The sequence below is a fragment of the Hyperoodon ampullatus genome (assembly GCF_949752795.1).
Source record: "Hyperoodon ampullatus genome assembly, chromosome: 8".
NCBI lineage: Eukaryota > Metazoa > Chordata > Mammalia > Artiodactyla > Ziphiidae > Hyperoodon > Hyperoodon ampullatus.
The window spans coordinates 83,382,518-83,395,068 of NC_136921.1; the positions used below are offsets into that span (position 1 = coordinate 83,382,518).

General features: G+C 40.5%; 1 protein-coding gene across 3 annotated transcripts in view; it reads right to left on the bottom strand.

Moving 5' to 3' along the window:
• Positions 1 to 606: 606 nt before the first annotated feature.
• The window catches only part of STK39 (serine/threonine kinase 39), a gene marked incomplete at its 5' end in the record, with an annotated part of 310,643 nt that continues 298,698 nt past the window's right edge, over positions 607 to 12,551 (bottom strand). For all 3 annotated transcript variants that reach the window (XM_079710015.1, XM_079710013.1, XM_079710014.1), the window contains 2 exons: positions 607 to 1,113; positions 10,279 to 10,343. In XM_079710015.1, the coding sequence (XP_079566141.1) occupies positions 1,039 to 1,113; positions 10,279 to 10,343 (140 nt within the window). In that variant the 3' untranslated portion in view covers positions 607 to 1,038. The remainder of the gene's footprint in view (positions 1,114 to 10,278; positions 10,344 to 12,551) is intronic.

The window sequence follows — 12,551 nt, forward strand, 5'->3', positions numbered from 1 at the left end:
TGCAGAATTTCAAGTAAAACACGGATTCTGGTATTTTCAAGTTTATCACCTTTGGAACAACAGATCCTATTACTTCAGGAGATGTCAAATCAGAGGTGGGTACATAATTAGCAATCTAATAGAATGGCAACATTTTATAAAGCATCCTAAACGTTCCAGTGAAGCAAAACTTACATATGCCACTTTATGTAGAGGAAATTTTAGATCTGAGACTATTCCAGAGTAAAGCAGCCTCAGGCACATTCTAAATGTGAAAGTTTTTTTGTTTTTGCAAGGCACCTCCCTCTCCCAAGAGACAATCAGCTTGTGGACTGGTTTTCAGGCAAACCAAAAGAGTAAGCATCCTAGTTCCTAATTCAGTCATTTCAAAAATCACAAGTTATAAATACTCCAAAGATAGACCTGAAACTTTTTGTTTAAATAACAAGAGAGTAACTGCAAGAAGCATATATAATCAAAAACGTTTTTTCTTTCTTATAGCTAAGGTGTGTAATGCATAAATATATGAAAAATAAAATTCACAGTCAGTTTTAAAACTAGAATTCAAGTTCGGCTAATAAATCTTAATTTTATATTAATTTCTAAATACAACAGAAGAGGCAGTATTGTCAGATGTACAATAAAGTATTATAACAGAAAGGAAGGACAACAACGAGAGAAGAAATAGGCTTCTGATAGAAAAAATTCCTTTCGTTGCCAATAAATGGGACCACCTGAGTGTGTTTCAGATTCTTTTCACGTAAGGGAGATCCAAATTGACTGCTGAGGATATTAAATTGCTTTTGGAAAAATGAGCAACAGTCGTGCAGCTGTGGTGTTTGCTTGTTCTCATATTGTGGGTTGCTAGAGAATAAAGCAGAACTCAGTGTTGTTAAGTTTAAAAAAATTCTTTTTTATCCCGTTATGTTGAAGCCGGCCTCTTCACAATCCTCTGATTTTGCTAGGGGGTGGGAGGAAGTGGCAGGGGAGGGAAAGGTTGGGGGGAGGGCACAGCGAGGGGGAGGCATGGCAGATCAGGGTGACATCAAGGGACAGACATCAGCTGACACTCAACTGAGCAAACCCAATCAGCTTCACTTCGTCGGGAATCTCCGACCCATCACAGCCAGAAGCCTGAAAAGGAAAAAAGAAATGCTCAGTGCTGGTTCGTTGCTACTGGTTTTTTACAGACTTGTTCGTGTGACGGCAGATCCAAGCACCGTCTTCATGGGGCCAGGTGTCCCATCTCTTCCAGGAGACATCTTAAGAATCACTTTCTTCAGTGACTACTGGGCACTAACTACCCTGAGAAACCTGGACCTCCAGTACAGAAGGGATTTGTTACCCGTGAGAACACCACCACTGAACCAATGAACCACCGATGAACCACAGGACTGCGTGGAAGGTACATATACAATCTCAACAACTAAGTAAAATGCTTTTAAATATGCTTTACTTTTAAAAGAATATTATGAAAGTGAGCAGAAGAGATCTAACAGGTCACACTCAAGGGTAACTTGGTTTTTAGCAAAAGCACTTCCTTTGTCAAACTGGCGAAAAAAAAAAAAAAAGTGGTCACCAAGTAGTGGAACAGCTCATGACAGACAACTGTTGTTTAAATATATGTAATTTTTACACGGAAAGGTACCATAACAAGTTTTTCCATAAACAATTTATAATAATCTAGGACATATTATTTATTACCAAGTTATAGAGTGCCAAATGCTTTATCACTGCAAAATCCAAAGAAACTGCAAATAAGCCATTGCCCATCAAAGCTTTCACTGGCCCTAATTCACAGCTTATTCTCCTCTTTTTGACCTCCCTCTCCTACACACGCACACAGAGTCCTCAGATCACCCTTCTAAGTTGCCTCTTCACTCTGTAGTACCCAAATCACAACTGGACATTATGTAAGTACTACGAGTGGGGTGAAGAAAGTCTGAATGCCTGGGAATGGGCAATTAATTACCAAAGGGCCATACAAACCTTTTCTTGGCCTAATGCCCGCTAAATTATTGTTGAAACAATTAGTTTCCCAGGGTACGAAGCCCTTTCCAAAATCATCACAGTGAAGCTGCTTAGCACTGCTCCAAAAACAACGTACAGAAACCAGCCCTTTGCCAACCCCAGCATTTTCCTTTAAAATAAGCAGCTAATTAGAACATATAACTTAATATTTTAAAATAATTATCCTTAAAATAACACTCAGTATGAGCAGTTATGCTTAATAAGAAAATCCATAGCCTAAAGAGTAGGAATATTAACAAACTTTGTGTCTGTCTAATGATGTCTCTAGTTTCACTTGACAGATAAGATACTCAGTAAAATACCATTTCCATCGTTTGCATTGCCAGGGGCTGAAAGGTCAGAAGCGCTTCTTTCCTTATCACTGTGAACAAAGCAGTCATACTGATACTGTAATGCTTACCACCCCACCAGTTTTCTCCTTCTACTACCTCTGTTTCTTGATCTATCCTCCTAAAACCTTCCCTTCTCTCCTTGTCGCTATTGCTAACAACGTCATTTACTCAGCCCACTGATGCAGGCAGACAATCTGTGTAGACAACTGACAAACATCTGAGGTCAAGCTATTGCTGCTGCCGTTGACAAAGGGGTCAGACTAGCAAGTGTGAAGCACGTCAGTGCATTTGAAAGCTCCATCATAAATGTGTAAATGTGAATAGCAGGAGGTTAAAATGGCTAGAAATAAAAACATTAGGGCCTCCCTGGTGGCGCAGTGGTTGGGAGTCCGCCTGCCGATGCAGGGGGTGCGGGTTCGTGCCCCGGTCTGGGAGGATCCCATATGCCGCGGAGCGGCTGGGCCCGTGAGCCATGGCCGCTGAGCCTGCGCGTCCGGAGCCTGTGCTTCGCAACGGGAGAGGCCACAACAGTGAGAGGCCCGCGTACCGCAAAAAAAAAAAAAAAAAAAAAAAAACATTAAAATTCTTCCAGTGAAGAGTAACAGAAGTGAGAATGTGTAGTCAGTCAAACCAGTGATTATGTGGGTACACGGCATAGGGGGCCCACGTCCCATCCTATGTTCTGCTTCCTGGCAAAAAGGCCCAGGCCAGGGGGTTTGACTTTGCTTCAAGGCACTCAGCCCTCTCTCCTCCAACTATCTTGCTAGCTCTCTCTTAAGGCCAAGTCCTTGCCTCTTTGCGGCTTGCAAAATGCTCACGAGGGCAACATGCAAATGATACTAAAATTTAGAGAAAAGTGACCAGAAACCCTTAACGTAGCAGTTCTCGAACTTTATCAAGAACTCCAAACAGTTATGTCTCTATGGGTTACATTTACTGTACCGACTTAGGGATGTTAAAAAAATTATTTTTATAAACAAATGGGACAGAGCTAAACTTACAAGCTTTTGCACAGCAAAGGAAACCATAGACAAAACGAAAAGACAATCTACAGAACGGGCGAAAATATTTGCAAACAAACAATGCCACCGACAAGGGCTTAATTTCCAAAACATACAAACAGCTCATACAACTTAACAACAAAGAAACAAACAACCCAATCAAAAAATGGGCAGAAGACCTAAACAGACATTTCTCCAAAGAAGACATACAGATGACCAACAGGCACATGAAAAGATGCTCAATCGCTAATTATTAGAGAAATGCAAATCAAAACTATAATGAGGCACCACCTCACATCGGTCAGAATGGCCATCGTTAAAAAGTCTAAAAATAACATGCTGGAGGGGGCGTAGAGAAGAGGGAACCCTCCTACACTGTTGGTGGGAATGTAAGTTGGTGCAGCCACTATGGAGGTTCCTCAGAAAACTAAAACTAGAGTTACCATATGATCCAGCAGTCTCACTCCTGGGCATATATCCAGACAAAACTAATCCAAAAAGATACATGCACTCCTATGTTCATAGCACTATTCACAACAGCCAAGACATGGAAACAACCTAAATGTCCATCAACGGAATGGATAAAGAAGATGTGGTACATATATACAATGAAATACTGACTCAGCCACAAAAAAGAATGACATAATGCCATTTGCAGCAACATGGACGGAACCTAGAGATTATCTTACTAAGTGAAGTAAATCAGAAGGAGAAAGACAAATACCATATGATATCATTTACATGGAATCTAAAATATGACGCAAATGAACCTATCTGCAAAACAGAAACAAACCCATGGACATGGAGAACAGACTTGTGGTTGCCAAGGGGGAGGAGGTTGGGGGAAGGATGGAGTGGGAGGCTGGGGTTAAAGTTATTATAGATATAAATGGAGAAACAATAAGGTCCTACCGTATAACACAGGGAACTACGATATTTAGTATACTATGATAAACCATAATGGAAAAAGAATATTAAAAGAATGTATCACTTTGCTGTATAGCAGAACTTAACACAAAGTTGTAAATCAACTATATTTCAATAAAAAATATTTTTAGTAATGTTAAAGTACTAAATATATTTTAAATCATAAAACATGTTTATGTAGATTATATGGTACTGACCATCTTAGAAGTTATTTCTAAAGTATTCATTTACTGATTCATTAAACTTTATAGAAGTAAACCCACTGTGTGCTAATAAATAAAATCTTCATGAAAAATAAATAACCATAGTTTCCTAAAACAGAAATTTGAGAAGAGTGGCACTACTTTTTCCATTTTTGCAAATCTTTAATGTTTTGCTTAATAGAAGATGGCTGGCTTCTTACACCTGCATCTGCATTCACTCTATTGCTCTGTTTTCCTTAAAGTGTATAAAGAAAATCCAGTCTTTCACAAATAGGTAGTTGGAAAAAGGAAGAGTATCTTAATAGCCTTTCCAGATAATTGTGGATATCATTTGTTACTATGCCAAAACTTGCCAAGTGGTATTATCTTTTTTCTTTTTTTTCAGATTCAGGTTCCTTTTTATTCAGGAGCATGTTTTTTCATAATGCCAATGGTGAGCATTGTCAAGATCCATTCATTCATCAGGGGCTGCAAAATGATGATATTCTATCATTCCTTCCTTATTTGCTAGCTGAATGCTTCTACAAAAAGAAACTCCTCCTCATCAACTATTTGGTTACCCTTAATGGCAGTGTCCATATATACTGCAGTTGCTGAGGCCTCCATGGACTGCGAGCCGTGCAGTCGCCGTCATTACGTCGCGGAGGTAGGATGGGGGAGAGAGGTTCACTGCTGCTTCAAGGCCCGGGCCCAGCCAGTGGGTGGCCGTTGAGAGGACGCTGGGGGACACAGCCCTGAGCCTGTCCCCAGGCCCCTCAGCTCCCCTGCTGGCCCCGAGGTGGGAGGACCTGGAGGGCCGAGGGAAGAAGGCCCGATCTTCCTCTCAACTGCACTCTCTGCCATGGGGACCACTGCGAGGCTGACTGCCAAGTGGTATTTTCTTAAAGCTTAGTTGCAATGTAGAATGTGAAACCATCACATTCAACTTTTCATAACTCTGTTATACTAAACAGTGGTCTATTTTACCTTTGAATGGATCTGTTACCTGTGTATGATGTTTTAGCATCACTGAGCTATGCAAACCTTCCAAATGCTGACATATTAAAGAATATCAACAAATCGTATTTATTAATATTACCCATCACCAATCTCATCAGAAATGCCTTTAAGTACTGGGGGGTCGGGCGGGGGGTGTTTCTGTCAAGCTTACCGTGGCAGATACAAGTTTTCTGAAAATTCTGTTTTTGCTTGAAATCTGAAATTTCTTATTGACAACAAATATTGTCAGTTGTTTTCCTTTAAGTGTCAGGCTTACTTGGTTCGTTTTGAAAAACAAGTCTGCCAAATCCCTAGTCTGAACAGCCAATGTTTGTCAGTTGTTCTTCCAAGTAAAAGTGATATTCCATGAAAAAAATATGGCTAGTTCGGCTCACAACTCTTAACAACTCACCAGTGCTTTTCCTGGAGACAACCATCTTACTTCAGTACTGAAGAAATGCTTCCCATCTCATCATACAGAATACTAAAAAGATGTGTTCTCAAGTGGGGAATTGAGCCAGTTCCACTTACTTCTTAAAATTTTATTTATTTATTTATTTGGCCCTCCTTAAACATGGTTCCTCTGCATCTGCGAATTCAACTAATCACAGGTTGTTAGTACTGTTGTAGGTGTTTACTGAAAAAAGTTCGCGTCTAACTGGATTTGTGCAGTTCAAACCCATGCTGTTCAAGGGTCAACTGGACTTACAATTTGTGTTCTTTCTTCAAGGACAAATTAAATATTTTATATTTTCACTAACAACGATTTCAAAAATTCCACACTGAAAGCAGCAAGACTTACCTACTTTACAAAACTGCAAGGTAGCAAATTAAAAAATGACTTAAAAAACATTTATGAAGACTTGCCTTGAGGCTTACAACAATAAAACCATACTGATATGTCAAACTCAAAGCACATACTACTTGAGCTGAAATGCCCCCTATGCCTGAACCACTTTGTTGAAAGTGGTAAGAAGGTTTACTGATCTCTCGGCTCTCAGCCATGTCAACAACGGAAATCGTACTTCACTTATTATCTTACCTGTCAAAGGAAGCTAAAGATCTCATTGGGTGGAGAAAAAAAAAGTACATGTACTTCTTTAAATAACCAATATCCTTGCCCCTCAGGCCACTGTCCTTCTTATATAAGCAGATATATAAGATAAGAGACACCTTTTCAAGCCTGAGGCCTTTTCAAGCCTTTTCAAGCCTAAATTGTGGTGGGAGCTGGGAGAGGAAAGAGATTGGAGAAGGAGTCATCTACAAATGGAATGCTTCCCAGCCTTGGCTAAACACTGGAATCACCAGGGGCACCTTCCAAGTTCCTGCAGCCCAGGCTGCACGAAGAACCATTAAATTAGGCTATGTGGAACAGGACCCAGGCATTCTCCACCATTCCTTGAGTGAAACCATTGCGCAGCCAGGTGAAGAACCACAATACTAACTACTACTCTTTAGATAATTTTCAGGCCCCTTACATTCTCCTTTAGAAAGCAAAGAAAGCGCTGAGATTAAAATGATAAATAGCTGAGAGGTGAAAGGGCCATGAGCCGTAGCTGCTTAGGAGGAAAAATGCTTCCGAAACACTTTGATCTTTTAGTCTTCACTAAAATAACCAAATTGGATCTCTGTGGTTTTACCAGGATGTTAGTGTCCTACAGAAAGAAGATTAAGCCAAGGAGCGATACATTCTCAACTATACAATACAATACATTCTCAAGCTATAAAGGGAAAGAAAAACTTGCACGGCTTCTCCTGCAGGTCTCCTGCGCCAGACAGGCCAACATTACTCACTCTGCTTAAGGTACAAAGGAGATCTGGTCTCAACCAGTGTAAGTGTGTCCAGTCATCCAAAAGGTGAATCCACAAACAGAAGCCTGTAAAACCATAACGCTGCAAGGTCCCGCCTGTAAGACTGAATAGTTGTTGAGCACTGGGCCGTGATGCTACTAGATCAGGGTTAAATTCCCAGCTTCTGCACTGCTTGATCCTGGGGCAAGTTAACCTCAGAGAGCCTCTGATTCCCAAGACATAAAATGGACCCAATGATATCACCATCTTGGAGGATCGTGAGGACTAAATTAACTGAGCTGAAGTATGTAAAACACCTCATGCAACGCCCTGCAAATGGTGGATGCACATGAAATAGTAGTGATTCTTGTTATTTCTGCAGGCAAGGCCAAGGCATTTTGAGAGAAATTTTCCTAAATGAGGTCTGTGTTCTGATATATTTTATTAATTATGATCAAGTCCCTACTACGTGCAGGGAATCCAACAGAAGTCCCTGCCTGCTTGGAGCCTCTAAACCTATTAGAGACACAAATAAGATTCTACACAATTTCAATATAATATAACCTTTCGGGGAGAGAATCCAGGAGGAGCACTGAGGCCAAGATCGGATGCCAGAAAAAGCTTGTTGGAGAAGTGAAATTAAGGCAGAAGACTGGAACGTGTCTAGGTGCTGGTGACACAAAGAGCAGGCCTGGAGAAGTTGGGAGAGAAGGCTATTTTAGGGAAAAGTACATACAAAGGGTCAGCTGATGAAAATAGGAGGAGAGAGGACTAGGGGAAGAAGTGAATGGGGGGATAAAGAAAGGTGGAGCAGAACCTAAAAGGAAGTCTGATCGGGGAGGACTTCCTTTAGCCATGATCAGGGTTTGAGTTTCAGAAGAGGACAGTGGAGAGCCAGTCCAGTATTTGGGGCATTTTGGAATTAAGGAAGAATTATGCGGGCTAGAGCCCCAGTGTGGTAAACAGAGCTGGAGGCTGGCAAGTCGTAGGCAGGAAGCTCAGTTTCGGAAGATAAGAGGATCCCACTAGGGGGCTGAGAATGGGGATGAGGAGAAGAACAGATTCAAGAGAGGGAATCCAGGGAACTAGTTTCACAGGGACAGTATAGTTTACCAAGGGACAGTATAGTGGGTGTTTTTACAAAACCTTCAGTACTATGAAAGGCCTGGGGTTGCTACTCCTATTTTATAGGCAGGCGAGTTTAGAGACAATGGGAATAAGCCAGCGTAAAATCTTATCTCTAGGTTTACATGTTCAAAATTTGGAAAATGTTCAGGAGGTGTTATGTTGTAACTTCTTTTTTTGCAGTATAAAAAAAATGAAGAAACATTACTACTGGCTGGAAATGCAGACACAGGGTGCCATCTTTCTCATCGATATATCCTCATAAATGAAACATGTTTATGAAGATGCAGGTGAATGAGAAACATAATAGAGGTGACAGAGGAGTCCCAAGCTAGAAGATGAATTTTTCAATTTGTTAATTTCTCACTCTTTGTCTGACTAAAATGTTCTTTTGTTATCAAAACAAAATGAATTTCTTCAGCTAAATTCTTTCTGTGAAAATCTTTGTGTTTTTCTTTTATCACTCAGCCTGGCCATCTGAATTTAGATGAGGAGCAAGACCCAGAAAGTTAATTAGCACCAGGTTAACATTTACTGTAACGAATCATTTAGCATTTTTTGGCCATGCACATTTTCCATTAAATTTTCACAAGAAATAATAAAGACAGACCATCAACGTATGTTGTGCAAAACAAAGTGCTGGTCATCTAGACCTTAAATTGCATGCAGCATCCAAGACTGGCCCTTGACAAGATTAATTTATAATTTAAAAATGAGTCATTTAACATCCTGCTTGCAAAAACTTTCAGGAAAATCGTCACTTTTGACTACTTGGACTTCTCTCCATTTCTGGCCATGATCACAATCTCTTAGTTTCACAAGGACCCCAGAATGCTCAGTATCTGTATCTCTGTGGCTACCCTAGTTCTTAAATTTAAAATCTGCTAGTGCAGAAAAACTGCTGGAATATCTCCTCTCTACAAGAATCTGTTACTGTGATTTGAAATGTGGAGTTAAAATGTTATGTCTTTGCTCACTAGCCTTCAGAGGTCTGTTCTACAATCGCTTCCAATTACTTAAACCATTCCTACAACAATCGGCCTCAATTTTTAAACGTTAACTTGGCTTTTGCTTCAGGAAAGCTTTATTAAGAGTGCTGCTTCAAACTCAGTTTAATTTTGTCTTTATGGTCAAGTTGCCATACAAACTGGAAGCAAAAGGGTACAGACTTCAAGACTTCTCAAATGGCTACTCTTATTAAAGATGTGATGGTAAAAGAACAAGCTATGCTCATGGAAGGGGAACTTACCAGTCATGATCAGAAACTGTTCCCAAGCCATAAAAAAGAAGAAAATAATGCCATGTGCAGCAACACGGATGGACCTAGAGATTGTCATACTGAGTGATGTAAGTCAGACAGAGAAAGACAAATATCATATGATACCGCTTATATGTGGAATCCAAAAATAAAAAAAGGGTACAAATGAACTTATTTACAAAACAGAGTCACAGATGTAGAAAACAAACTTATGGTTACCAGGGGGGAAAGGGAGGGGAGGGATAAATTGCGAGATTGGGATTGACATATACACACTACTATATATAAAACAGATAACTGATAAGGACCTATTCTATAGCACAGGGAACTCTACTCAATAATCTGTAACGACCTATACGGGGAAAGAATCTAAAAAAAAAGCAGATATATGTATATGTATAACTGATTCACTTTGCTGTATACCTGAAACTAACACAACACTGTACATCAACTATATTCCAATTAAAAAACAAAACAAAACACCCCAGAAAATCTTCCCAAATGTTGACCACGCAAATGATGAATGCAAAAACGGATCCCCACCCTCCAGAACCAACAGCAGAATTACGGAACAGGTTACTAAATGATATTGTTATTCCTTGTTGGCACAGCATGGCGAAATATTTACCTTTGTTCCATAACTTTCTACTTACCAACTTAAATGTCAATGTTTTTAAAGCTTTGGGATCATCTACAATCTTCTGTAAATTAGCAGCCACTGTAAAATACAAACATGGAGAAAAAGCGTCCAAATTATTTCCAATAACTGGATTTTCACATCAATGATTCAGAAAATCTGACTAATGATGCAATAACCTGCAAAATCATTTCTTTCACAGACATTACAAAGTCCATATAAATGACCAAACTACTCTCATAAAGACGTTTTCTACTACAACCTACATCTTTAGCACATCTGAATTAATCACTATACACTGACTCCACGTTTTCTACAATAAAATGAGAAATTACTTTCTCGTGGAAAGTAGAAATGATAGTAGCCCCCAGTGTTTCCACCACCTGGTTTTTCTCAACACTCATTATTAAGAGATCTATTAGCCAGGAGAGGGCAGTACAAAACAAAGAGGAGGGGTATCGCAATGACCCATTTCTCTGGAAATAACAGGTCAGCATTTTGAACTCCTGTCCCTATAAATTCACTCAATTCTCTGCACCCATTTTTATCAAAGCAACAAAATACAGTGGATAACCTCTACGACTCAGGCATGTGTCTTAGTGCTTTCAGAGCACGATGATCTGTCAAAGCAGTGAAGTACCACCTTGAGCAACACCAGGATTGGCTGAACAGGGTCAAGCACTAGAGGCTGTCCGTTTGGAGCTCAACAGTACAGATATGTTTTTAGTATTGGCCAGATTCATCAGAGACCCATCCTGCTCTCTGTGGTGCCATGAGGTATTTGATGCTCTCATAGGGAAGTCAGCCTTTCTTGCTTAGGGTACTGTTTATGAACAGAATCCTCAACAGGTGATGGCTGATGGAAATTTAACACCTTCCTCTTTCCACGTCCAAACCTGAACGTCAGGGTAAGTACTATTGGTCAAAGAAAGAGAAGTTACTATTGAAGAAATTAGGAGAAAGGTCCTCTTCATCATTTTTATTTTTCATGAGGAAAACCCCCTGCTGCTTCAGTCATTAGGTATCTGAAAAGTTATCTGAATATTTTAAGGAAAAAAAAACAATTTAAGAGAAAATAGTAAACATATAAATATTTTGAGAAAAGTGTTTCAAGTAGAAAGTTTGTAAGTAGAAAGAAATCTGTGCAAATTTTATTTTTCTCTGAAAACAACCTAGACACAAGAATTTCTCGGCAGATTAGTTTCATTTAATCCATCTGCTGTGGAGGGAAAAAAATTATATATTCAATATGGCTTATTTATTTATCTATTTATCTATCTATCTATCTATCTATCTATTTATTTATTTATTTAGTACGCGGGCTTCTCACTGCTGTGGCCTCTCCCGTTGCGGAGCACAGGCTCCGGACGCGCAGGCCCAGCGGCCATGGCTCACGGGCCCAGCCGCTCCGCGGCATGCGGGATCCTCCCGGACCAGGGCACGAACCCGTGCCCCCCGCATCGGCAGGCGGACTCCCAACCACTGCGCCACCAGGGAAGCCCTCTTTTTTTTATTTTTAAAATTTATTTTATTTATTTTATTTTTGGCTGCGTTGGGTCTGTTGCTGCATGGGCTTTTCTCTAGTTGCAGCGAGCGGGGGCTACTCTTCCCTGCAGTGCGCGGGCTTCTCATTGTGGTGTCTTCTCTTGTTGCAGAGCACGGGCTCTAGGCACACGGGCTTAGTTGCTCTGCAACAATGTGGGATCTTCCCAGACCAGGGCTCAAACCCGTGTCCCCTGCATTGGCAGGCAGACTCTTAGCCACTGTGCCACCAGGGAAGCCCTGGCCTGTTTCTCTTCATAAACCACAATTACAAGCACCATTTAATCTTCATCTGTTGCCCTCTTAATACTTCCAATCTGAGTAACAGACAAAGTTTCATTTTTGTTAACACCCGTCTCCCCCGCTCATCTTTTTCTCTCCCTCGTTTTTGCTCACGCAGCAAACTTACACACATCATGTACAGACCCTGGGCCACCAACCTCAATCTTCTTTTGGCCTCCTCCACAGTTTCCTGAACTTATCTCAGATACTAAAATCATCTAGTAATCTACACAAGAAACATTGGCTCATGGAGTGAAAAGCTCTGCTGTAAAATCCTGCCCACTAAAGCCAGTACTGATGGTGTCAGGGCATTCTGACTATACACAAACTGAAGCAACTGAGCAGAGTCACCCTTTTCTTAAAGCATAAAAGTGTTCTAATAGTTCCTTGGATTTGGGCTGATTTCACGAGTGGCCGTAAAGTCTTCACATGAATTTCAGTCCTTTCATTAGAGTCTCCCCGTAA